The sequence below is a fragment of the Diceros bicornis genome, chromosome 9 (assembly GCF_020826845.1).
Source record: "Diceros bicornis minor isolate mBicDic1 chromosome 9, mDicBic1.mat.cur, whole genome shotgun sequence".
Lineage (NCBI taxonomy): Eukaryota > Metazoa > Chordata > Mammalia > Perissodactyla > Rhinocerotidae > Diceros > Diceros bicornis.
In genome coordinates, this window is record NC_080748.1 from 51,713,079 (window position 1) to 51,739,385 (window position 26,307).

The 26,307-nt window shown below is 32.5% G+C and overlaps 1 protein-coding gene across 1 annotated transcript in view; it reads right to left on the reverse strand.

Annotated features, from left to right (window-relative positions):
• The window catches only part of DACH1 (dachshund family transcription factor 1), a 409,856-nt gene that overhangs the window by 14,221 nt on the left and 369,328 nt on the right, over positions 1–26,307 (reverse strand). The window contains exons 8-10 of the mRNA XM_058548287.1: positions 23,894–24,041; positions 20,725–20,868; positions 20,158–20,226 (exon numbers count right to left, since the gene is read on the reverse strand). Coding sequence (XP_058404270.1) covers positions 20,158–20,226; positions 20,725–20,868; positions 23,894–24,041 — 361 coding nt within the window. The remainder of the gene's footprint in view (positions 1–20,157; positions 20,227–20,724; positions 20,869–23,893; positions 24,042–26,307) is intronic.

A 26,307-nucleotide genomic window follows, 5' to 3' on the forward strand; every position in this document is an offset into this window, starting at 1 on the left:
CTGTGCAACAAACTTTAAAATTAACACATAAGGGGTCAGTTCAGAGACGTGCCAAGTTATATTAAAGAGATAGACTATCAAAAAACAGGCAAGAAAGTATACGGACAGAATTATCATATCTAAAGAAAGAATATGAGAATCAGTAGAGTGTTTGTCCAGAAATATAGCCTAGAGAGAGCAGAGTTAATCAGGTAAGTTTTGGCAAATGCCCTTTAAAGCACCAAGTAGGGATGAGGTTACCTGCAAAGACTGATGTGGACATCTGGTCTACCTTTAGATATTCCTGAGTCCATAAAAATATTTTAATTATATAATACTCCTTCTTCCAATCCCATTCTCACCAGGTAACTTGACAATTTTATCTTCTGCATAGCTCTCTGTGGTAGGAATCCTCTAAGAAGGCCGGCAATGCTCCCTGTCTCCTGGTGTTCACATACTTGTGTGATCCCCATCTCCTTTTAAGTGCAGGTCATATGTAGTGACTTGCTTCTAATGAAGAGAATATGGCAAAAGAGACGGGCAGTCACTTCCAAGATTAGGTTATAAGAAACTGTGACTTTCATCTTGCTGGCAGATACTCTCTCGCTGGATCTTTTCACTTGCTTGATCTGATGAAGCAGGTTGCCATGTACTGAGTTGCCTATGGAGTGCCCAGGTGGCAAGAAACTGATGACGGCCTCTGGCCAATAGCCAGGAAGGAACTGAGGCCCGCAGTCCAATGCCCTTGAGGATGTGAGGCATGCCAACAGCTACATGAGTGAGTTTGGAAGTACATCCTGCCTCAGTTGACTCTAGAGACAACTGCAGCCCCTGCCAACACCTTACTGCAGCCTGGGAGAGACCCCAAAGTGGAGGACCCAACTAAGCTACTTCCAGATTCCTCACATAAAGAAACTGTGAGGTAATAAATGTTGTAAACCATGAAGTTTTGAAGTAATTTGTTGTGCCACAATACATGATTAATACTTTTTCCTTTATAAGAAAGATGTGCTGGTCAATGTCACAAGTAAATATTTCAGTTCTTATGACTTAGAGTGTTTTAGCATACCTTAGTTTGTTTGCTTCTAGAACACAGAAAAGATTGATAACCCAACTCTGAGTCATGTGAACTCACCAAGCCAAATGCCACCTTGTGAGTTCTCTTGTAAGCTTACCTGCATTTCAGAGAAACAGCAAAACCAACCAACACGTTTCCCAGTACAATATTTCTTGTCTTACTATATTAAAATAATTTTAAAAAGTCTCTGATTTGCTACTAATGGAATAAATTATTCTAAATTACAGAATATTTATTGTCACACTTTTAAAGGATTTGTCTTTTTAATATATGTATTATATACATATAAATATATGTATATTAAATATATATATCCTGTAGTAAGTGGAAATTACCTGTCCTTGTATTGCCTTAGGGTACTTTCATTCTACTGGGAATAAAAAAATAAGTTTTCCTTAAAGATTGATGATCTTATTTCATGATATATGATGGCCTTCTCAGAAATAAAAATGATAATTGTCAATAGTCTAATCCTTATATTAAACTTGTTTCAGAATAATAATGATTGTATCAGATCATTTAATGCAATGAGACAGAAGTAACCAACCCAGGAAATTGCATAGCTCTGTACTGTTGAATTTGTTACCATTTAATGAACTACCAAAAAAGAAAAGAGAAAAAAATAGACCATTCTAGACCTTTCTATTGAATCTATCTAGAAAGATACTAGTTTGAACAAGAAACCAGACAATTTTTTTAATGTCTCTCAGAACCTTTGGTAGTGGTGATTGGCCAAGTTCAATTTTGGTTAAATCTAGTATCTTGCAATATTTGAAACCATTGTTTATTATACTGCATGTTTTCCAAAGAGACAGACATAATTTTTTGAAAGTTGATTAGGAAAATATCAACAAAACACCCACAAACAGTAACAAATGTAAGACACTACATGCTTTCTAAAATGGAAAGTAATGAAAAAAAGACAAAATGTACTATCACAAAAATATGCAATGTTAATAGATAACTTAGCATTTTACAAATTGTCTCTGTCTCCGTGGACACGGAGAATTTCAGGAAACATCTGAGCACTCTGGACTTAACTTACAATTTACGTTTATTGTTAAGTTCCAATTTATTCTCAGCATATATTAAATTCCATGAGATTGCCAAATTTCTTTAAGACCACTTTAAAAAATAAACACAAAAACTCTACAAATAAACATTTAAAGTATATTATAATAAATGTGCATATATAGAGAAAAAAGATAAATGCTGATATATGTATATTTCACGCCCACTGTGAAATTCTGCCCTGGGTCGTGGTAACATAGGCCACTATTTCCATTAAAATTAATAGCTTGTGGCTGTGGTTACTGTCACTATTGCCTTATTTTCCCATCACTAGCAATTGTGACATGAATAAAATTAACATATGTCTCCATGTAGATCATGGTAGCCTGAATTAAGGTTAAATTTCGAGAAGCATTATGAATTTAAGGAGCTCATCTAGGCTTTTGTCAAAAGCACTTTACAATACAATCTTTATTTTCCTACCAGAGGGACTATACTACTGTTACTTTGAGGGCTAGTTCACAGTTGCACTTGGACAGTACTAAATTGTTCAACCAAGAATGCCTATTTTATCTTAAGATCCTTGATTCATTTCAATTGGACAGACTTCAGATCCACTTCTTTTTAGGGAAACTTGCATAGCTATAAAAATATTAACTTGTACATCTTGGATAATAAATATTGCCTGTTTTCCCATCAGGTGTTTGATAGCATAATGGGGTGTCTGTAGGAAGAGTTCACGACTTTATCAGGCCTCTTAACAGGTCCAGTTCTTTACTAGTTCAGTGCTTGGATGAGAATTCTGTAAACGCTGCAACTCTAACCAGACACTTGATGACTCTATTACTAAATGCCTTATGTATTGAAAAATCATGATGGTCCCTAAGCTTAAAATATAGTGTAGAACTAGTATTATTTTGGTATAACACACACTTGGTTGTGATAATTCAGAACACTATTACCTGAGCATTTCTTCTTTACTTACGAAGTATAAAGAATAAGTGTAATTTTTACTTTCCCTTCATCAAAATAAGAAAGAATTATACTGTTTAAATGATTGCAAAGATTATTCATGCATCAGAGGGAAAAGCTAACAACGAAAGTAAATTATTGCTGCTTTTTTGTTTATGACTCTATTCAGTGTAGTCTGATTACTTGAAAGGACTGGTATCCAACATATTGCCATATGAAACAGTATCATGAAAAATACATGTCTCTTAATGCAAGAGTTGAATTGACAGTTTGTCATAGGTAAAATCTGCAGAATCAACAAAGATGCAAAATAAATAAGTCAAAACATGAATTATCTAATATACCACTATGTATTTTTAACATTCTCTATTGTGATTTTATGTATATAATCTATCATTGTAAATTTTTTAGTCCGAGTTTCATTTCATTCCCTTTAATGGACAAAATTCAATGCTGAGTAATCCATCCATTCTAACTGCCATAAAAAAAAAAAGCTACATTATGTTTTCTTCATTAAAAAAAAAAATTACATTATTCATTACAAATAACGATGGTGCAAAATGCTAGAGAAATGTATTAAGTCATAGCCATTTGAACATTGCTTCTCAACATTGCATTTGTTACTCTTATTATAATCTTTTTTTGGGCAGCGGTGGCTTGACACTCCAGCCTTTTCAGAAGAATGACAATATCAAGATTATGAAAAGAGATTCTATATTTTCAACATAAAGCTTTAATGGTGCCCAAAGTTGTGTCTCTTGTCTGGACCTCATATTCAGACCACCTCACATTCAAGCACCAGCTCCATATCCACCTAGATGCTTACTCTACAACTCTATCTAAATGCTCCCTTGTTGTATCAAACCCAGTAGCAGCAAGCCAAACCCATCATCATCTACTCTAGCCTGGATCTCTTCCCCAGATTACCTATTTCAAATTACCAAGCACTGTTTTCTAAGTCCTACAATTTGATTTTACCCTTGTATTTCAAATGCACCTTCCCACTTATTCCTTGCACAACACCAGAACTTGAATCCTCATTACCTCATTTCTGAATTCATTACATTCTCCATTTCTTTATTCTCTCTCTATATCAATACCTCCTATGCAATGTTTATATCGGATTTAGGATTTAGTATACTGATTTCAGATATAAAACAAGGAGGACCAGGTTTTTATTTTAATATATATTATTTAGGAATCTGTCCAAAGCCATACTCAGAAGCAGCCATAATATTTATTTCTCCTCTATTTGCAAAAATTATATAAAATTTGTTAATAAGATGGATTCTCAGAGGATTTAGACTTACATATCTAGACTTATATGAATCTTTACCAATCACCCAATTGGAATTAATTGCTCTGTTTGTGCTCTGTAAGTACTTTGTTTACATTTCAGAAACACTAGATCAAAGTGCTACTTCATTAAAGGGAATAATAGATCTTTTACGTCTTTCAGGAAAAAAATATCAAATTTTCTAAATTTCAGATTTAATCTATTAAATTAATTTCAGCCCTTGGATACATGTTCCCAATAGTGTGCTACTGAGTTCTTACAAACAACAGAGTTAAAACTGAGTTCTATTGGAAAAACTTCCAAGTATGACTACCTAAAATGTTTACAGAGTATGTTAGCTTTTAATAGAGATATGCAAATATACGATATAGGCACATTTTGATTTGTTAAAATTATTCCTGTTTCATATAAAAAATTTAATGTATAAATATTTTATATTTTTATATAAATGAAATTTGACTTAGAGTTCCTACCACCCCCTCACAGCTTCATCAATAGAAATTAACTCAATATGTATTTTATTAGAATTATTTATGTGTTTTGTTATATCCCCCTAGATTATAAATTATTTAGAAAAGATACGTCTTTTGAATTTTTTTCTGGCCCCAGCACTTAAGTGTATAACTATTTGTTAAAGTGAATTGGTTACAATAGATAGATTTACCAAGAATTAGTTACAATAAACAGTTTGCCAAAGTTCATTCCATGAGATATTATACTTTAAATTCAATAAAAAGGTTTTGTAGTCAGATGATTTTAGGAAATGCTAGTTTAAATTTTTAATCAGATATATCAACTTTAATGCAGGACTTTTGGAGTGTTTAAATTACTAAACATGGACTTTGAAAATTCAAGAAGATATATATTTTCAAAAACGACATTCATTTTTCACAGACAGCCAGTTTTAAATTTAGTTCTCCCAAACTGTTCATGAGCTGATTCTCAGAAGAGGACATTGATAGCAGTCTGGAAGCTATGTTGGAGGAGTGTGTCCGTCTATGTTTTTTCCATTTTACACTGCAATGAAGATTTTATTGCAGTTGCAATGGTCAGAAGAGTTACAGGAAGAGAAATCAGATGGAAAATATTTCATTGAAAAAAATGAATCGCAATTCTGAAGTTTCATTATGACTTAAATTCATGATTTTGTAGCTTCCAGAACTTTCTTTCATGAGATATCTTTATATTCCGTATTTATCAGCCTAACCATATGAAAATGTAGACCTCCAGTTAGTTTAGAGAGGGAGAAGACAAAAACCACAGTAAAGAAGAAACTAAAATTAAGGACAAAGATGAGAAAAAAAAGTCTAATTTTATATATTCATATAAGTTTGTCACAAGGCTAACTCATTTTATTAAGAAATCATAAATGCTGCCGATACTAAAAAAACAATGATCAAAATCATTATTTTCAAGTCTCTCAGAATTCTAAACAGTCACTAATCCATTAAATATTGCTAAAATTGCATGCATACTTGCTCCTTAATATTTCATGTTAAAGCACCACTGCTAGTGTTAAAATATAAAAGCCTATAGCTTTGGAATGATGACATAAAATTTCGCCTCTTTGTTGACTATATATTTTTAACATTAAGAAAATAACTGGAAAAGTTTTTGCATTTCCTTTGTTTTGTAAAAAAAACATGCAAAGGAGTCAAGTTGTGATAATTCACAGCCTTTCTATATGAATTGTTGGGTTTAAATAAAAGCCTGTGTTCTAATTTTCTCACAAAAGAATAGAATTACACATTGGCATACAATTCAAAACAAGGCAACCAAGAACTGCATTTGAGATCAAAGTGGGCAATTACCCACCAACTAAATATTTAAACATTAATTTAGAAAATCAATTGTTATTTGACTTAACAAAAACAAAAATCAAAAATCTAGCTATACTGAAATTTAAGTACATAAACATCCTAAAAATAGTCACGTAATTTTTGTATGTTTATTTATTACCATTTAAGCATTAATTTTCATAACATTTTCACTGTGTAAATAACTGTTATCAGTATTTTTGGAATTAGTCAGTTGAGACTTTTGTTGGGGATGTGAAATTATGAGATGGGAGAATGTGGAAACTAAGCTAAACACTATTCCCAGCTTTGGATCAAAATGAGGTTTGCTCTGCTATTAACAGGATAGCTCATATTCTTTAGTGTCTTTATACTTCTTTTGGGTGGATGATCTGTTAGGGTGAAAGTCATCATTTGTTGATAACCAATCCCATGCCCTGGATTTGGACTTGACAAGGGTAACTTTTTGAGAGCCAGTGAGGAGATTTCTATCTAGTTTGAACTCAAATCAGTTCAGTGCAGTGGAGCCACTTGCCCTCATTTTCTATATTAGTAGGTGTAACAAGGAGCAGTGAGTCACTAGTTGAATTTTGTCTGAATTTTGGTATTAATGGTAGGAGTGCCATACCATTAACATTTTTCTTCTTATCTACCCCTTTACTTCACTCTTTTCCTTCACCGAGACTTGGATATGTTTGCCAGGATTGGTTTTGAACTCAGGGAAATACAAACTAATAAGCTATATTATATAATTAATCAACCCTTTAAAGTACCTTCTGTAATTTCTTTAAATGCTTCTCATTCTAATAATTTAAGAAGTATAATTAGAATTTACAAAATAAAAAATTAGACATTTTTAATCCTTTGCAATAAGCATACCATTTAAGTGCCTAACACAATGAGATTAACCTGATTTGCATAAATTTGAAGGAAGATGTGGGCAAGTGGGCCTGAAAATTTTGTCTCAAGATTGTCTGAATTCAAAGCAGTGAGGGGAAATCATTGCATTTATTCAAAAAAGCTTGGAGAGCTGCTCTCTTTACTTGTGACTTGCTATTTTCAATTTGCTTACGTGTTGACATAATCTGATATACTATGAGTTTTTTGGACTGAGGGAACTTTTTTCTGTCTCACTATTATCTGAGAACGTAAACATTTATCTTGCTCAGGCTTCCATGGTATTTTTAAAAATCTGTAACTTTACATAAAAATGTGTATTTCTGAGTTCCCTCAGAAAACAAATATGGTAGTACTGAGCTTATGGTCCCATGTGGACAACAGTTGGCTGGAACCCAGAACCATCTGTTGGGTTTAGAAGAGGCATGCACTTGACATTCCTATTGTCTTACATCTGATCTTCTTTTCTCATCTGTGAAATTTCTCTCCATTCGTAATCCTTTAACTAGGGATAAGGCCTAACCTGTGACATTTCATAGAACTTTGCTAGAGAAATTTATAGAAGCAGTCAAAAGATTGTGATAATCTGGAACAAGACAGACCTAAAACCATATTAACCAATATAAGCCATTAGGAAAAAAATAAAGACGTTGAAATTACTAATACAAGTAAATATCATTTTATCTTGGAAATCAAATAATTAGTTCTTAATCTGTTAAAATGGGAATTTCATAAGTAAATGTAAAACTAAAGTGTAGAATCAAAGTTAAACCCAGCACACCTGATTATGTAAGGGAATAATTTACCGTCTAAAATCTCCCCATTCAGTGGTCTTTCTCCCAGGGAGAAATAAATAAAGAATGAGAGTCAGATCCAATAATTGGTAGCCATCATTCATCGTTTTATAGGTGTAATTAGTAAGCTTAAGTGGAACTATGTTTGGAGATTTACTATCTCTGGAGTATGATTATATATGAATTAGAAGAGTCTGCAGTTACTCCATACTATATAAAAATACAAACTATATTAAGAGAAATTTGCCAAAATATAATTTAAAAATTAAGAAGCTCTATCACTTCCATCTTTAATGAGTCAAAAACAACTAGTTTATCTTTTATTTAATTTGGAAAGAGATAATTATACAGAATATGTGGCTGCAAATAAATCTTCTTGAGCCATATTGTTTCAATTGACATAAATATTGAAATTCACACTCTGTCAAGAATTTTTTAAATGCTTGGAAAATCTGATGATTTTCATTTTTCAGCTTAAAACATGCTGAAAGAAAAAGTATGTGTCACATATGGAAAAAAAATACTCATTGGCTTAAGGGAACTTTTTTTAATCCAAATAGTGTTTACTTTTTACCAAAATGACTATTACTGCAAGTCTATTGTAAATTTGAGCATAATTGTAAAAATAGGAAATTCTTTTTGGCGCTTGGCCTGTACCAGCTACTGTTCTAAGTCCTTTACATATATTAATTCACTTAGTCCCCATAACAGCTTTGTGAGGTGGATATTAAGATCATTATCTGTGTTTTACAGATTAGGAACCCCCAAAATCAAAAAGTTTAATTTACACACAGTGTTATACAGATAATAAACAACAGCATGGTGATTTGAACCCAGGCAGTCTAAATCTAGAACCTATGTATCCATAATGAACCATGGACACATTATGCGTGTGTGTGAGTGTGTCTATACTCTTTTATAAAAAACTAGGCGTCTTTGCCATTTTGACAGGATAAAAAATAGCAGTAAGAGAGCAGGTCTTAGCAGATAAAGTAAGTTGCCAGGGTCACAACGTTAACTAATGGTAGTGTTGACACTAGACTATGGCTCTCAGTCTACCACTGCTCTCCCAGGACTCAACTGTCTTAATGTTAATTTTAATCCATTAGAAATCAGTTATTTGAATAAATTATCAGCATTAATGCTAGAGAAAATCTGTATTGGCATTTATTTTATAACTGATTAATAATTATCTTTGTAACCTAATGGATTTATTTTTCTTTTTATATCAGAGAAAACCTCATGAGAAATTGCAATGATAGCTGTTGCAGGGCTAAAAAAAAACCATTGCCTAATGCCTTTCTATTTCCCTAAAAACGAATCCTACAGGAAACCAAAGTCAATTGAATTGATTTTATCACATTACCAAACTTTACATGGAAAGAACTATATATTTGCATTTTGAATCTTAATCTTTATAAATTTATGCCACCCTCATTATCTAGTTTAACATTTAGCCACTCATAGCCACTTCATAAATTATCATGAGATAAAAAGATTGATGTCATGTAGGAGCAAGGCACATGGAGTCAAAGGGACTCAGAGGTCCTGAGTTCAGTTTGATTCCAAGCAATTTGCTTTACGTCCACGTGCCTTAGTTTCCTCAAATATAAAACAGGCACGCTGAGAAGATCAACAAAAACGATGTATGTGAAAAAGCTGTGCAAACTTTAAATTAGTTTAGAAATGTTAACTGATGTTCTTCTTTGTAATATTCTGAATCACCGCTGCATTAAAACAAATGAATACCATTAACAGATTCACCGATTTCCCTTCCCTTATGTCTTTTTAACTTTCAGGAGCTGTCCTCACACCCGTCCTCGGTTCTCCTGAATATATACAATTTGGCACTTGATGAAATTTTGGATTTCATTCCTTCCAAAGCACGTCTCTTGGTTTTCACTATGATCTCAGTTTGTGAGAGCAGAAACCCCTGCTGCAAATCTCCAGCAGGCAGTTTTAGAATAAAGTTGGAAGTATATAGGTTCTGCCAGGAAATATTGTCAATCTAGCAGTTGTTAATAATAGCAAGTGGATTTTAATGGACTAATTTCTTTGAACCAGCTAAAATATTTTCAACCAATGAACCATTTCCCAAACTATTAAACATACTGATTTTTCTCATATATACCCTCTAGTTGCCCACTACTGCAGCCATGAAAATAACATTACCTTTATAAAAAATGATCAGGACTTTGTAAAACTTACTTTTAAAACTGAATAGCTATATTTGTTTATTCATTTACCAAATGCTTTGCCATCTTTGAGAAAGCGAAATTGGACTTTTTTTAAGTGTTGCTGTTGTTAAAATGATACTGAATGCTAAATAATGTGTTTGTTTTTCAGCTGTTGTAAGTCTAAAGAGATTTTTTGAATACCTCAATTATAAAAACATTTAAAACATACAAACTTGTGCAATTTTTATTTTAATGAAGATGAGAAGTTCATTAAAGACGATAAATATTTCATTAGATGTTAAATAAAACAAAGAGATTTTTTGGCTTCTCTCAGCACAAAATTCCTTTGAAAGATTAATTAATACATGCAAATTATGCAAATTAGACCCATGCAAATATTTTATGAAGACAATTAAGGGAACCATTAATTACTGCTTTTTTTGCTTCAGTGAGATTCATTCATTTAATTTTAATTTCACTTTAACTGTTTTGATGTATAATCTTGCAGCTAAGAACTTTATCTTTCCTGGCGGGTCACTTAAACTTATAAATTTCATCAAGTGAGCACAGAGAAATCTGTAAAGATATTCTCCAGACTATGTTTAGTATCAAGAGAAATTTCTGACACAATGCACTCCCAGAAACAGGGAAACTGGAAGGGAATGTGAGCTCATTCTTGGACAAGGTTCAACTGCTGGAAAAGCAATTAATTTGCTTTGGCTGTGCTAATATAGGGGAATTAGAAAGTGTGACACAAGACAAATAGAAATAATTAGTTCTCCAAAATGATGTTCTCGTTAATATGGTTCGAACACTAGAAATAAGAAACATTATTGTGGCATGTCTGCATTCTGTCCCTAACCATGGGAGGTGGAATAATGCACCATAAGCATTTTTACATTTATAGTCTAAATGATGATGTTTTATTTTTTTTCTAAAGGAGAATTTATAGCAAAGGGTGTTATATATCTCAAATGTCTAAACATATACACACTATCAAAATTGATGACAAACTTTCCTTCTCTGTGTGTTTATGTACCAATTTTTTATTTTTTTCATACAAATCCTGTAATTTAATGAATAGACAAAAAATGGCAGCTCTTTTTCTGTAATTTAATTATTGTCAGATCACTTTGATAACTTGAAGTATAAATAACACTTCTCAAAAAAATTATATTTATGCTCCATCTTAAAGAAGCCACTCTGAATATTTATTAAAGGTTTTCTTAGATGGCCAGGCTAGTTTTAATGTCTAAGGGTGGATACAAAAAGAGAAAATAGGTTTTGTGAATACGAACCACTAATCTATATTACTAAATGGTAACCTTCTTCAGCTTTGGTAGACATTATACACATTTTCTACTGTTACAATGTTCAGTGAGCAAGTTAATTGGATACAATGGCCATCAACTTTTTTCCCTTGATAATAAAGGTAAAAAAGACTCAAAGTGAGAACTTATTTTAAATAAAGTAAATAAATTTTACTTAAATTTGAAAATGATAGTATAATGTCTAAATATAAGAAATTAATGTATTGACCATAATGAAAAAACAACTTCCTAAACTATCTAGTTAGTCATAATAATAAAAAATATCATCAATAATATATACATAATTAAAATGACAGAGGCTTATTTTTCTACCTATTCTCTGAGACTTCTCTCAGTCCTGTAGCCAGTCACTGTTGGTATGGTACTATAAAAAGCTGTAAGTGGACATATATTATCATTGATATTTGCTGAGCTTTGTAATGCTTTTTTAAAACAGATCTTAAAATTAAATTTGCTTTTTTACAAAGGTAATCTCATTTCATTCACCCTGAAATTTCTAAATTCCCTAAATTTCTTTTGCATACTTAAACTGTCCACACAGATGTATGTTACACCTTCTAAATCAGGATCATCTGTGAATTTCATTGATACACTCTGTTTAACCATTCTTCCATATCACTAATTATGGTGTTAAATCAAAATGGATCTAGCAAGGATCTTCAGAGCCCTCTGCTAATATCTTTCCCAATTTCCATTTATCACTATTCTTTGATTATGGTCTTTAGACAGTATTCAAGCCAAGCCAAAAACATGTTCATGAACAAGTCAATTTAATTCAATGTTTCAGTTTTATCTATATTAACAAAACATTATTGTATTTTCAATTAATAACTGCTCTCTTTCGATACTCAAAAGCAATTTAGTTGTACAATGTCCATTTCTCCTTTCTAAATCTCCAATTCCAATTCATTATTCCTGATATTCTTCTCTACATCCCCTAAACTCTCATAGTACCTACCACCTATTATATTACTTTCACTAGCAAAAATGACGTCAAATATATTACAAGCTAAGCCCCAATCATTTTGCCTTAATTTACTCTGCCTAATATTTGGGCAATGGAGTAAGAATTGAAATCACATCATAAAACCTCACGATATGTCACAGCTTAACACAAATACATAATAATGACAATCATGTTTTTTGTTTTCCATAGGAACCAGGAGTTTTGAAAATTAACTCCATGGAAACAAAACATTGAAAATAATTTTATGTAAGTAATAATTATAATAAATTACATTTTATTACTATTTTGGGCAACTTCATACTTAACTGCACACTATGTCTAATTTCACGTATAATTAAATTAAATTACATAAGAAGCCATTTACAACAAAACCTAGAAGAGGCCTTCAGCATTTGGAGTTTAAGCATATCTATCTACATTTAAAAACAAGATTCACTTTTTACATATGTCTTAAAAGAATAAAAATGCTTATCCTGAAATCACAAGAAAATATTATTCTAAAATTTTATAAAATATTAAAACTCATGAGTATCTCTGAGACTGTCTATTTAATAATAGTAACTCCGGTTGTCTAGTCAAATGAGTAGTTAACAATGACCTATGATAACTATGGAACAATAGCCTGTTTATTGGTTACTGCCTGCAATCAATATCATCTTGTGTTCAACGTAATCAATGCTGTCTTAAATTGATTAGCTGCATTGAAATGCTGCCAAACAACAGAAACCAGTGCCAAGGCACTAGAAGTAAATCTATTACTGTTTTGTTTTGTTCATAGTAATATAATTCTAACATTTATTTTTTAAGATAAAGAAAAATAGTTTGAAGTAATTCCTATGGTGATTACATATTTCTAAGTAATAAACAATAGGCAATATGCACTGCAGGCAGCCCAGAAATCAGTTTTAAGCAATACTCCCTCTCCCCGCTCCTTTTTTTTATGAAAGTCTTCCCCTTTTAAGCTAAATAAAGATATTTTAAAATATGGAAAATTAGGTTCAGGTAACAAAAAAATTCTTGTAAATTTCTGCAAATACTTTACTATGGGAATAAATCAATATTATATTATAAATAAAGACCAATTTTCTGAAAAAAGAAAAGTAAATTGTATATTAGACTAATAATAGCTTCAATGTTTACCAGATGCTAGGCACTGTAAATATGTTGACTCATAATAATAAAATTTAATATTAACAACTAAAACTTAACTGTGTGCATACTATTGCCCAGTATGTGCTAAGTGCTTTACGTGGATTGTTTTATTTAATCCTCACAACAACCCTCTGAGGTTAAGCAATTACTAAAAAAACAAAAAAAATAATGGAACAGAGATTTGAATCTAGACCTGACTCCTAGCAGTTCTTAATTGCTAGTTCTGTAGAGATGCCTAAATAACCTCCACTCTTACATTAACTTAAGGGTCTTTTTCTAAGTATTAGAAATAGAAATGCACATTTGACAATGCTACGAAATCTAATTTAAACAATACTTTCAAAAAGATCTTAAAAGTGGTAAGTTTAAGTAAGGTTCAGTTTAGGACTGTTACAATGTGAAAGTCTTGGAATACCAGTATGGAACTTTCTTCAAACACATACTGAAAAGAAATGAAGAGGCTCTCTAAAATGTCTTATATTAAATCAAAATTGGATGTGTCTGATTTTAAATTTATCATAAGGTCCTTCTATGCTAAGTTGTAGTGATATAGGTAAGTCTTTTATCTAAATAGTATGATTAATTTCTTAATTTCTTTTATTGTCATTTTATTTTCTTCACTTAGAGTGAGGTTTTCCCCACTGTGTCTATAAACGTCTATAAACATGGTATAGGCATAATGACTGACTGAAAAGTAAAAAACTGGAAGGGAAACATTTTTTCCAATTGTATAACATTCCCTAGTAGCTTTCAATAAACTGCTTTGAACTTTTTAGGTCATTAACAGGCAATGCGCTAACTATCTAAAATGTGTGATGGGGCTGCAAGTAATTATCCTAGAAGAGAGACATGTAAGTCCAGATAGCAAGGCATGGAGGAAAGAACAAGGACTTTGGGGTCATAAATTTGGATTCAAATGTCAGCAACCCCAGTGGCTTATAATGCAAATGTGAGAATGTTAATTAGCTACTCTGAGCTTTAGTTATCTCACCTTTAAATTAGAATATATAGGAAAGGCTCAATAAATACCAGCACCCAATCTACCTCACTATTTTAATAAGAAAATACTTCTACCTACTATGTAATATTCCTAAGTCTCAACAAAAGAAAGTATATTACTAGGAAATTCACTGAGTGCTAGAACATTTGATTCAATAAAAAAGCTTATAAAGATATAAATTCCACTCATAACAATGACCCACATGATGATGCTTTGGAGCTGCAAGTTACTAAACAAAAATAATAATAATCATATTTTAAAAGAGCAAGGAGGGCATATTTTAACAATCCTAATCTAAAAACAATCAGGAAGAAGAAAAGGGGATGTGAAAAGCAACTGGATGAAGTTATGTTCCCAACTCCGATTAACTCACGGTGTAACCTTTAACAAGTCATATAGCCTCGCTAAGTCTTGGTTTCCTCTTTTGCAAAATGAGGAGATTTAATTGATTTTTAAAGTCCTTTCCCAGTGCTAAGGCAGTAACTTCATAAAAGTGTGCTAGGCTTATCATCGGTGTTCAATAAATATTTGCTGAATAAATGAGTAATGTTTAAAATCAGCATATATCTTCAAATACCTAGGAAGCAGAAACAAGATATTTTTAAATTGGAGAAAACAAAGATTGTTAATGTGAAGGCAAGTCTTTCATGTCCTTTTATTGGAAGAATATTTGGTTTTCTATGATCTGAGATCAGTCAAAAAAAGAATAAAAAGCCAAACAGTTTTCATCATGGTCATTAGATGTAAATAAAAGAGAAGTACTTTCAAGTGAAGCTGAGATTTTGCAAGCATAGCTTGCAGATATTCTAAGATGTCCGAGAAACCCTGGTCCACATTCCCACTGATTTTAACAATTAGTTTTTGGTTTAAGAAGACAAGTTTTTACTTAGAAGGAAAAACCAAAAAACTACTATTTTGAAAGAGAACTTTCCAGACTTTTTGGAAATTTATAAAAGACCTAGATAAAACAGCACTAATCCACAATTCTCCCATGTTATAGTTCGCATCTATATATTGGTCTTCTAAACAGTATATAGAGAAGATTTAATCTTTTGAAATTATAAGATACAAATCAGAAAAGAAGCACAAAGTTAATGTATATTAAAACAAAGTAGAAAGTGTTATTTAAGAAATGTGACTATGAAATGTTAAATTTAATATGAATTTAAAATGGAAAGTTGGGTGTAAATGAATATTCACAGAATCCAAATCTTAGGTCAAATGTGCAAAGAAGAAAGTAACATTACAAATGCACACAAGAAGAATAAACACATACTGTTAATTCAGCTATCGGATATGAAAATCAATTCTGCCAGAGTTTGTAATTCTGCCTTTCCTAGGCAGAGTCATAGCATCCTTTATTTCCTCCAGTGTCTCCAACCAAAGTCTGAGAAACGTCAGAACAATAAAGACCCTTAGCATCCACAAAATCTAACCTAGGTCCTAATGCATCAATAGTTCGTTGATACATTCCTTCAGGAAGCAAGTAGCAGGCACCAAAATGTGTCAAACATTCACACTACAAATGCGGCACAAACACTTGAAACATTCCCATGTAAGTGTCAAACATAGGGGCACTAGGGTTACAGTAGCGAATAAAATAGGCATGGTTCACATTCTGCTTGGCTACCATTCAGAAAGAGGAAGACACCGAACAAGAAACTACCAATGCACAGCATGTTATTATGGAAAAGTGAAAGATATAGTAAAAACTTCCAAGAGATGGAACTAGACCCAGGCGGCAGGGAGGTGCTGCAAGGGCGGGTGTGGAGTCTGGGAAGTGTCCCTGCAGAAAGTGACTTCTAAGATGAGACTTAAAGTATGGGTAAGTAAAGGCAGGGAAGAGAGAAAAATGTCCCTGGTAGATGGAGAAAGATGTGAGGCTTTCGGGAAATCAAAAAAATTCTGGCATGGCAGAAGCACAGAGAGTGAGGGGGAAGAGTTGTGACTGTGTGTGGAGGCCGAGGAAGGGAAATGTCAAGCTCCACTCTTCCCTCGTTATGTATTAAGGAGGATATTGGATCGGACAGATGAGGGTACCATAGAGAAGGAACGCTGGATGAAGACAGGTTTGCAGGGGAATAGGGGTGAAAGATCCTTTCAATTTTGTGCACTGGACCTTAGGTCCCTGTGAGACAGCCAAATACAAGCTGGATATTATCTGGAGCTCTGAAGAGATGTCTGAATGGGCTGGAGAGATATTTTTTTTAATTGTCAAAATATGTAAGTTTTTTTTTATTATAATTTTTATTTATTTACTTATTTTTCCCCCAAAGCCCCAGTAGATAGTTGTATGTCATAGTTGCACATCCTTCTAGTTGCTGTATGTGGGAGGCGGCCTCAGCATGGCCGGAGAAGCGGTGCATTGGTGCGTGCCTGGGATACGAACCCGGGCCGCCAGCATCGGAGTGCGAGCACTTAACCACTAAGCCATGGGGCCTAAAAATATGTACGTTAAATAAACCATTTAAGTGGACGTCATTCCCTAGGGAGAGAGAATAACAAGAGACTAAAACTTAACTGAAGAAAGCCATCTTATTATAGATTTGGCTGCACATTGGGTGGATGTGCATTTATATGTGTGGGGGCAGAAGCGGTTTGGGAAGATATTTATTAACTAGTCCAAAAAACTGTTCAATGAATATTTATATGAACTCTGTATATTCTATATATGCAAAAGATATTAGAAAAAGCTTTCAAGTAAGAAATTTTTCAAATTCTAACACACATCATGACATACAAATCTGTAACTCAACGCATGAGAGAGTTAATCAACACACAATTTAACTCCTAAAACAAGTTGTTTTTGTAGTTTTTCCAAGTTTATTCTATATTCATAATATCTTCACCAAATTCATGAATTTTGATTTAGTTATTAGAAATATCAGCAATGAAGAATTTATCCTTGTGTAGTATGAGCTGATTTACCTTACTTATTTAAGATAAGTAAATTATTTAGGGCATCTTTGCTCAAGAATATTTTCTAAACTGCTTTCTGGTTTCCTCCTCCCCTCCTCTATAGTTTTACAGAAATGGTGGTACCAAATGCCAGTGAGGCAATATTTAGTCTAACTAACCTGATGTCCTTATTTGGGGGTAATGACTTGGCACTTGAGCAAGTGCCCAACTGCTAGGTAACTAACTCTTGGGCCAAGCATGGTATTTATTTATTGCCAAGATGTTATAAATAAATAAATACATGACAAGCATAAAGAAACGTGGGTTTCCTTTGTATTTCCTAATTAAGTTGAGCTTGTTTTGGAATGGAGAATAATTTCATTTATGACTGGATTGGGAGCAACAAAGGATACAGGCACCAAGAGCGAGAAAATGAAGGGAGCAAGGGGCTGTGTTTGTGTCATTCTTTTTTTTTTTCTCTTTAATTATTTTATTGAGGCCATATTGGCTTATAACATTGTGTAATTTTCAGGTGTCATTCTTGAATTGTGAAGCAGCAGGTGCTCACAGCTCCCAAAATGCATGACAGACCATGTCACAAATTAGTCATGAGTCCTGGTTCTTTCTTTTTTGCCTATCCCATTCTTGTGCTTAGACTCTGAATTTAACTGAAGTCTTTTTTATTTGATTTCTTCTGTTAGCAGGTAATTTTGTTGGGTTTGTTAGCTTCCAAATGTATTTATTTAGTCTAAAGATAAAAAAAAAAGCTTTAAAAGGCTAAATGAGCTATTTTAGTGGAGTTAGAGTAGCAAAAAATGGTCTCTTTAGTATTATTTGCAATAGAATTGAGGGACACATCTTTTTAATCGACTGGCTGAATGAATGAATGAAGTGAATAAAGATTTCATATTACAATTAAACCAAAGCATTAAATAACCCCACAGTCATTTATATTTGACTTTAAGTCACTATGTATAATTGTTGTTCAAATGTTATGTTTCCTTAATTATAAAGTTATTTGGGTAGGTTTTCTCTGTTACCCAACTTATAGCATTCTGGACTGCAGAAGCAAAGCAATTTATGATTAAAAATCTCATTCAGAATAATCAAATCACAATAGAAATTGAGAATTGTCAATATGTCAACCTTATAAGCAAGACTTTATCCATATTAAAGTGTATATTTGAATATATATGAATTTTACAAATTCAAACAAAAATAACTGTAACCTTACTGATAACTAAAATATTACTAATAGCAAACTCAGAGACTATATATTATGTCAACTATGCAAAAATGTTTAATCATTGCCTAATCACTTCTTAATATCAAAGACAAATTTCCCATTTATATGCAGGAATATATGGTCCATAATTTTTCTTGGATTAAGTTCTGACAATCTTGAGGATTCTGTAGATACCAGATAATTTATATATCACGTCTACCTGGAGACTCATGTGCTTTCTTAGACCACTTAGGACATTAGCTAGTTAGTGCATGAGTGGTCCCTAAACACACAAACCAGGGCTGATGTTTACATTGGCCTTCTTGAGGTTATTCCCTGATAAAGAGGACTAGCTTTGCTATAGTAATTTGTTAACATATGTATGCAATTTTTAAAAGAAAGACACAACAGAAATCTTATGATTTTAATAATATTATACACACTCACATATACATAATTTTGCTGAAATCCATAATGCCTTAAAAAAATAAAGGCTTTTCTACATCCACAATTGCATATATATTTAAGGAGATGTCTCATAATAACATACGGTTCAAGCCTTAGGATTTGAAAAGTAATTGTCATGGCCTCAGGTAAAACAGAGGCAAAAAACATTCTCCAGGAGTGTTTCTTCAAGTTTTCTGATTTTTACTTATTGTATATGTGATACTTTACAAAAGCATATTTCCTTTACAATAAACCAAGAGTGACACTTTCGGAGCTGATCAAGTAACACAGTTAATGTCAAACAATATTCCAAAACTGATTGAGCTTAAAACACAAAATAAAAACAATCAGAAGGATTATAGCAGTTAATCATTTTAGGATTCCCTTTGAAGAATCATCTTCACTTAAAATAGAAAACAAATGCTTTTTTTACTGTTTAGTATTCATGTTGTTAGGTTGAGTTTGTTGTCTAGAATACATGTTAGACTATAAATGCTACCTTCAGATTTTGTTCTTTCCTAATAGTATGGTCTCGGCAATATACATATTTAGCTCTTCTGAGTGTGTAATGCAACTCCCTTTAGCATTCTACATATCATTTTGCTCAGCAGATTTGTGTTATTAAAATGTATATAATGGCATACAGAACATTTGGAAAATTCACATAGGACTAAACAATCTTATTTATTGTTAACATTCAACTAGTCTATTTTGCATGTACCTTGCAGTATCTGTCACAGAAACCAGAAGAAATTTTTAAATTCTAAGAACTACTTATTTGATTAACCCATGCTTTTATTGATATAGAATAAAATTTATAAACTCTTCCTGCATTGGATTGGGTTTCAAGCATTCAATAAAACACATTTACTGTGTCCAAGATTAAATCATACATTGTTTAAAATTAATTATTCCTTTTTAATTGCATTGTATAAACAGAAATGACCTGTTAATTTAAAGAAAATCTATCAGCACAAAATGAATTCACTCATATAAACAAGCAAGATGAACTTGACCTTGTTTGAACTTGTTTTGATGTGGCCCAGATGGTAGGCTACATGCTTGAATAGCAGGCTAAAGCTGAGGAAAAACTCATACAGCAAGATCTAGATTTATAGCCTTTTGCAAATTCCTACCTTGTATTGTCCTTTCAGCATCTGTTCTGCCGCCACTGCGGTCAGCTTCTATCTCTGGGGTCAGAGAGTCTAAAAGCACAGAAAGGTAAGAGTGACACATATTTCATCTGATTCCTACTGTCCTTTAAAAAAAAGAGCAACCTGTTACGTTGGTGCTGAATTAAAATTACATAAATCTTTGTCATCTTTTAAAGGTTGAACAAAGACTATAACCATAAGAATTATCGAAAGATTTGAATAGATGAATGAGTAATGGAAAATTGTTCATAAAATGGGATAGGGGTTGGGAAGTTCTCAGATTAATATTTTATCACGTTTCGGTAGAGACAGATTTGGTTAAACAGAAAAGCAATGCCAGGTCCCAGATACTGGCGTTAAGTAACAAACAGTGGAAACACCTTTGAAATAAAGCATTTCCCCAACACGTGTGACTATTCTTCCCAACCAGCACAGTTTAATGAATCATAAGACACAGAAATGTACAAAACCACAAACACACGTCTAAATTGTCTTTTGAGTATTAAAAACGAAAGTTAGTCAGCCAGGCATAAAGATGCACCCTCTTACCATTTAAGACCCTGAGACTATCTGTAGAAGCTGCCTGTTTTAGCGTTTGTTCTGCTTGCTCACGCCGTTTTGTCTCAAATTCAAGTGCTTCCTGCAATTTTCTCTTTGCCTTCTTCTCCTTCTTTAGCCTCTTTTGAACTATGGCTAAAAGAGAGTATATTTAGATCATTTTTTAAAAAATTTTTGCAATATTCAAACTTACAAATGATCTATGTTTTTTACAATATTCATTTGTTTTCTGCTGGACTGAGTCTACCTCTGCAGAGGAAGTTCAAAAAAACCCCACCTTTACCTAAAATAAATTCCAGTGAAATGTCCAAGGAGGCCAATTTTTATTTAGCCTTGAACCATTACATTACAAGAATGCCTTTAATTGTCATATAGAGGAACAGAGTTAATGGGAAACTAATTTTAGTAAATATATATTCACTGATAAAGGAAGCCTGATTAAACGAATTTTGTGGCTTAGACTCTGCCCTTGAATCAGAATAGTGCACAGTAGTTTGAATAGTGCAAACCTTTAAAAGTATGTCTCCCGTCTCTTTATAAGGCACCAATTTTGAATATCAAATGGAGCATTTCCCCTACAAACGCTTTGCAAAACCACGTTACACCAACTAGGTTTCTAATAATTCTTTCTTAAAATTTTAGAAAATGCAATAAATATTATTGTATATGAGGAGTTAAATACTCTTAATTATTGTTAACACATATAAGCATAAATTTTTCTGGATGAAGCTATTGTAAGTTGCTCAGAGATATTAATAATTTCTTCACAGAAAATTTATGTTCACTGTAACAAATTTCAAGAAAATTATGCTTTTACTCTGCAGGAATCTGATGGAGTATAAAACTTCACTACTACTAATAATGTGCTACTACTAAAAATAAGGTACTAGTTATATTTTAAAAAGTAGATTATGATACAAAAAGTTGATTATGATACAATTTTTCTCCTACTGGACAATTTAAATATTTGTATATAATACATTGTTAATGAATAATAACAAATAAATGTTCTTCACAAAGTGTATGTTAACTGTACTTTCAGTATGATAATTGTTTTAACTTGTATAATACTATATATAATGTAAGCACTCAGAATATGGGAAGCATACATGTATTTTTCTTTGAAATAATTTTTTTTTGATGGTTGATAAACATTGTGGATATGAATGTGACAGAATCAGTAGGAGAAAATCCTTCGACTTGAGTGAGTCATAAGAAGTAATCATTCCAAGTTTACTATTTGATTTCTTACTACAGATTAAAGAACAACATTTTTATTTAACACATTATTTAGTCAAAATATAAAATAAGGTAATAATAGTTCAAGTAAGAATTTTAGTTTCAATTTCTAATTTCCACATATCCTGTTTTCATAATTATTAATATAGTTAAATTGACAGACCACTAACTTGTTGAGTTTGTTGCTAGTATCATATATTAACAGAAACTGTTTTTTTTTTTTCCAAAATGTACATTGGCTAGAGTCTTACAAGAAAAAAAAAACTGATTTCAAATAAATGCTAATTTCCTTTTTTTTAATAGTGTGAAAATCATAGCTTGTCTTAACAAAATGCCTACCATTTCCCTTTCCAAAGATGATTGCTTATAAGCCTCTTTGAAAAGAAACAGTAATCTCTGAATTATTTATTTGGATTGTAACCTTCCGTTACACTAAAAGTTCAATACCCAGTGCCTTGCCGTTGATCGCTCATTGCTTCCTCTCATGTGATTGAACCAAATAGGATTGCCATGTTCTCGCTTCAGGGTAATACACTGCTTCAATAGATACATTCCTAATACATAATTATTGGCAGTTATTACCTTTAATTTATTTTTCATAATTAATTAAATGGGAGGTTCATGGCGTGATCTGTGAAATATTTTGCCCTCTAGTGGTTAAAGGAATAAAACAGAATGTAAATTCTCCAGACATGTTTGAACCAATAAAATTCTAAAAGTCAAGTAACCAAAAGGTTACTTTAGGAATTCAAGGGTCTGACTTTAAGTCTTGTAATCAAAAACTTCTTTTGGTAAAAACAAAATCCAAGACATGGCTATGTCACTGAAGATGGTTCCATATAATGAACTCTTTGAGCAATCTTCATTATTCACTTGGAACATATCCCATTATCAATGTTTATCTTGTTTTATTTAGTACCTAAATTTACGTGAAGCCACTTTATTTAGAACTGTGCTGTACACGTGGGGTGACAGCTTCCCAACCCAACCTCATTCCAGGAACCCACTGGCTGTTGCTTTGGAGTAACTAATGAAAAACCTACTAATTCCTGCCAGTTTTAAAAGCAAAACAAAAACAACGATTTTCAAATGACCATATCAAACACATAAAAGGAGAATATGTGGAGTATTTATATTGGATAATTATTAAATGAGAGAAAAGGAGCTCCCTTCTACAATACTTAGAACAATCTAATAGCTGAGGCAAAGGGGAAGTTGGTTTTAGAGAAAATACTCTTCAAACTCATACATAAGTAAACACACAAATATGAACGACCTTCAAAATTATCTGTACATGCACTGTAAAGTGTGTTAAAGGAAGCAATTCATAGATTGATGATATCATTATTTTTACCCAATAAAAATTCACATTGGTTCTTACTCTAATGTGTACTCGACCTTGTTGGATGAAAATGAGGCATTCAGAAAGAAAATTATACAAACACTCAACTTTGGTCATTTGTTCTGATACTCATCAGGCTTCAATTTCAGTTGATAAATATCTTACTAAATCTGCTTTGCTTGAATAATCGGTATTCTCTATTTTAGCTTTATGACTTTACCTCAAGTTTTTCAAAGGGCAATTGTGAGTGAATATAAACTTTTTCTTCATGGCTGTCACCTTATCAGAGCTCATTGTTATCTTAAAATTATGAATTTGTTAAACTCTATAAGCAATAAGAATTACGTGATAAATGATATAATGGATATACTTCAATTCCCTGAGGTATGAACCAAAGAGAAACCATGTACTTTGGCGATGAAGAAACGCAATGAGCCCAGGATTCAGATCCTGCTCTGAGCTTTAGCCACAAGTAAATTAACAAAAAAGCTACAGTCTCAGAGTAAATCACCAAACATAGCATTGTAATGTTGAATATTTTGCATAAAGTATTAAACTTATTTGGAAGTTTGAAAATACCTCTATTCTTTTGTTCCATAGCCAACTGCTTCTCAAGTGTTTCCCTTAGTTCTCTTTCCCTTAAAAAATCCATCTTCAGCTCTGTTTTTTCCAGTTGGACCTGTTTTTCTTGAGCTCTGGCATTATCTATGGCAACTTTCAAGAGCCCCTGTACAAAGAAGGTATTCAGAATTGTAATATTTTGGTACAAAGCACATTTCATGCATTACTTAAAAGCATTTTAAAAGAGAGGAACCCACTTATCAAATTCTTTAATTCTTGTTGTGCATTCACTCTGTACTCACTAGGACAAATACTAATAAGTACAAAACTTCTAAATCTAATTAAACTATTTTAGGAAGACAAATATTTATGGCATTCAGGTTCAATTGCTTCTAATTAGAATATCTAGATTTAAAGCCAAATGAGAGCAGCATATAAGCCTGTCTACAAAATAAGAACTGTAAAGAAAATCAGGCTGAAACTCTTCCCCAAGTAATTATCTGACATGGTTTATACAACACCACACAATCCTGGCAGTACCCACCTATCTCATTCTCCACCACTCCCTAACGAGCTTACACTAGACACAACGGTTGAGTCTTCATTCCTCAAGGCACAAATTTGTTTCTGCTCCGGGAACTTCACCCTTTCTGTTTCCCTCCTGACTGCTTTTCCTCCTGATTTTTGTATGGCTCATGCCCTCATTTCATTTCACTACTCAGTCACCACGCAAGAAAGGCTTTCTCTTGCCACCCTATCTGGTAGAGCCCTCAAAACCCACCTTGTTATTCCCTCCTTAAAATTCCTCACAGCATTTATTATTATGTAATAGTATTATGTATTTACTTGTTTACTGCTTTATGTTGTGTCTCCTCGACAAAAATGTAAGCTCTCTGGGGCAGGGACATTTTCTCTCATTGGTAGTATGCCCCCAGGGCCCAGAGAACGCCTACCATAGAGTAGATTTTAAACATTTGATGAACAGAAATCATAGTACTGGTATATTTTTTTTGAGATACATAATATATTTAAGGCATCCAAAACTTAGTGGCTTAATAGTGAATTAATTTTAAAAATCATTCAAAATGGTTAAAATAGAGAATAACTTTTTAGGGCACTATTTGACAGTATAATAATTCAAGAGCAAACGGTAAAAGCAAAGTTTATTTATACAACTGATTGTGGAATCTTTTATTTATATATAATTTAACTTACTGCAAGCTATTTTAAAAATTTAGTAGTATTCTATGGTTTTTGAAAATGAGATCATGAGAATATGTAAAACACACACAAAGCATTCTGCATGTGTTCTCTCCTAAGATGCTTTAGAAAATTATTAATGAAATTATTAGTAAAAATTGGAGTAAAATTTCTATCCTTATCAACTCAGTAATACCAAATGCTATTTTGAAGTAGAAGATATTTTGCTTTGGTCCATGAACATCAGACTGAAATTTTCAACTGAAATTATAAATGAAATGGAAGTTGGTGCCATCCCTACACAAGAGACAATGTAAGCAGTTTAAATCAAGAATTTCAACTGCGTCTTGACTTGTTAGCCAATAGAGATGTACCCTTCGTTCAGCCCACCACCATTGTCATAGCCATTTTTATTCTCTTTTCAAGCACATATAAATTATTTCATATTTGTTATACCTGACCCTGAGTTTCCTGCTATAATTCTTGTGATATGAAACAAAATGGAGGATTTCTACCAGCAATTGGCCCCTCCCTACTCTTTTGTTTTTACAAATAAAACTTAGCTGCTTAGGAAACTGCCATCTTACTCAATTCAGCAACATTCCTGTGTACGTTTCTTCTTCACCAGGAACAAACAATTAGTAACAAATGAAAGAGATCATTACATCAAGTGCCCTTTTAGATCACCCCAATTAAAACTTTAGTTTAGCTGTATTTTAATTCTAAGATACCAAATTCTAATTTTCTGCTCTGATTGCTCTCGTTGACTTATCTTTGAAAGATGTACTCTCTGTGCAATGTCTAGAGATTATTTAGCAAGATGCCAATGTTGGCACCACTTAATGTGTTGATTGGTTGTATTATCAGTAGCTGTTTAAAATAAATTACTATTAAACTATTATTGTCCTTGGCTGACAAAACACAATATTTTGGTGTTCTTTAAATATGAAACAATCATTATGAATAAACATGTTGAATAATGTTAAACTGCAACTCTAATTTGTGTAATTTTATATTAATATTTGTTGTAAACTATGAAGTTGCTAAGAGCATTTATGTTTACTGTTTCCTTTTGTTACAGTTGCTGCTAATGTCGCTAATGGTAATACATTACCTATTCCTGCTGATTATGTCTGAAAAATATTAGCTTTTAGGATCCAATACCCTCTAGGGACTACTTATAAGCTATATAAAATTGTTTCATTTTTAGACTTTAAATCAGTGCACATCAG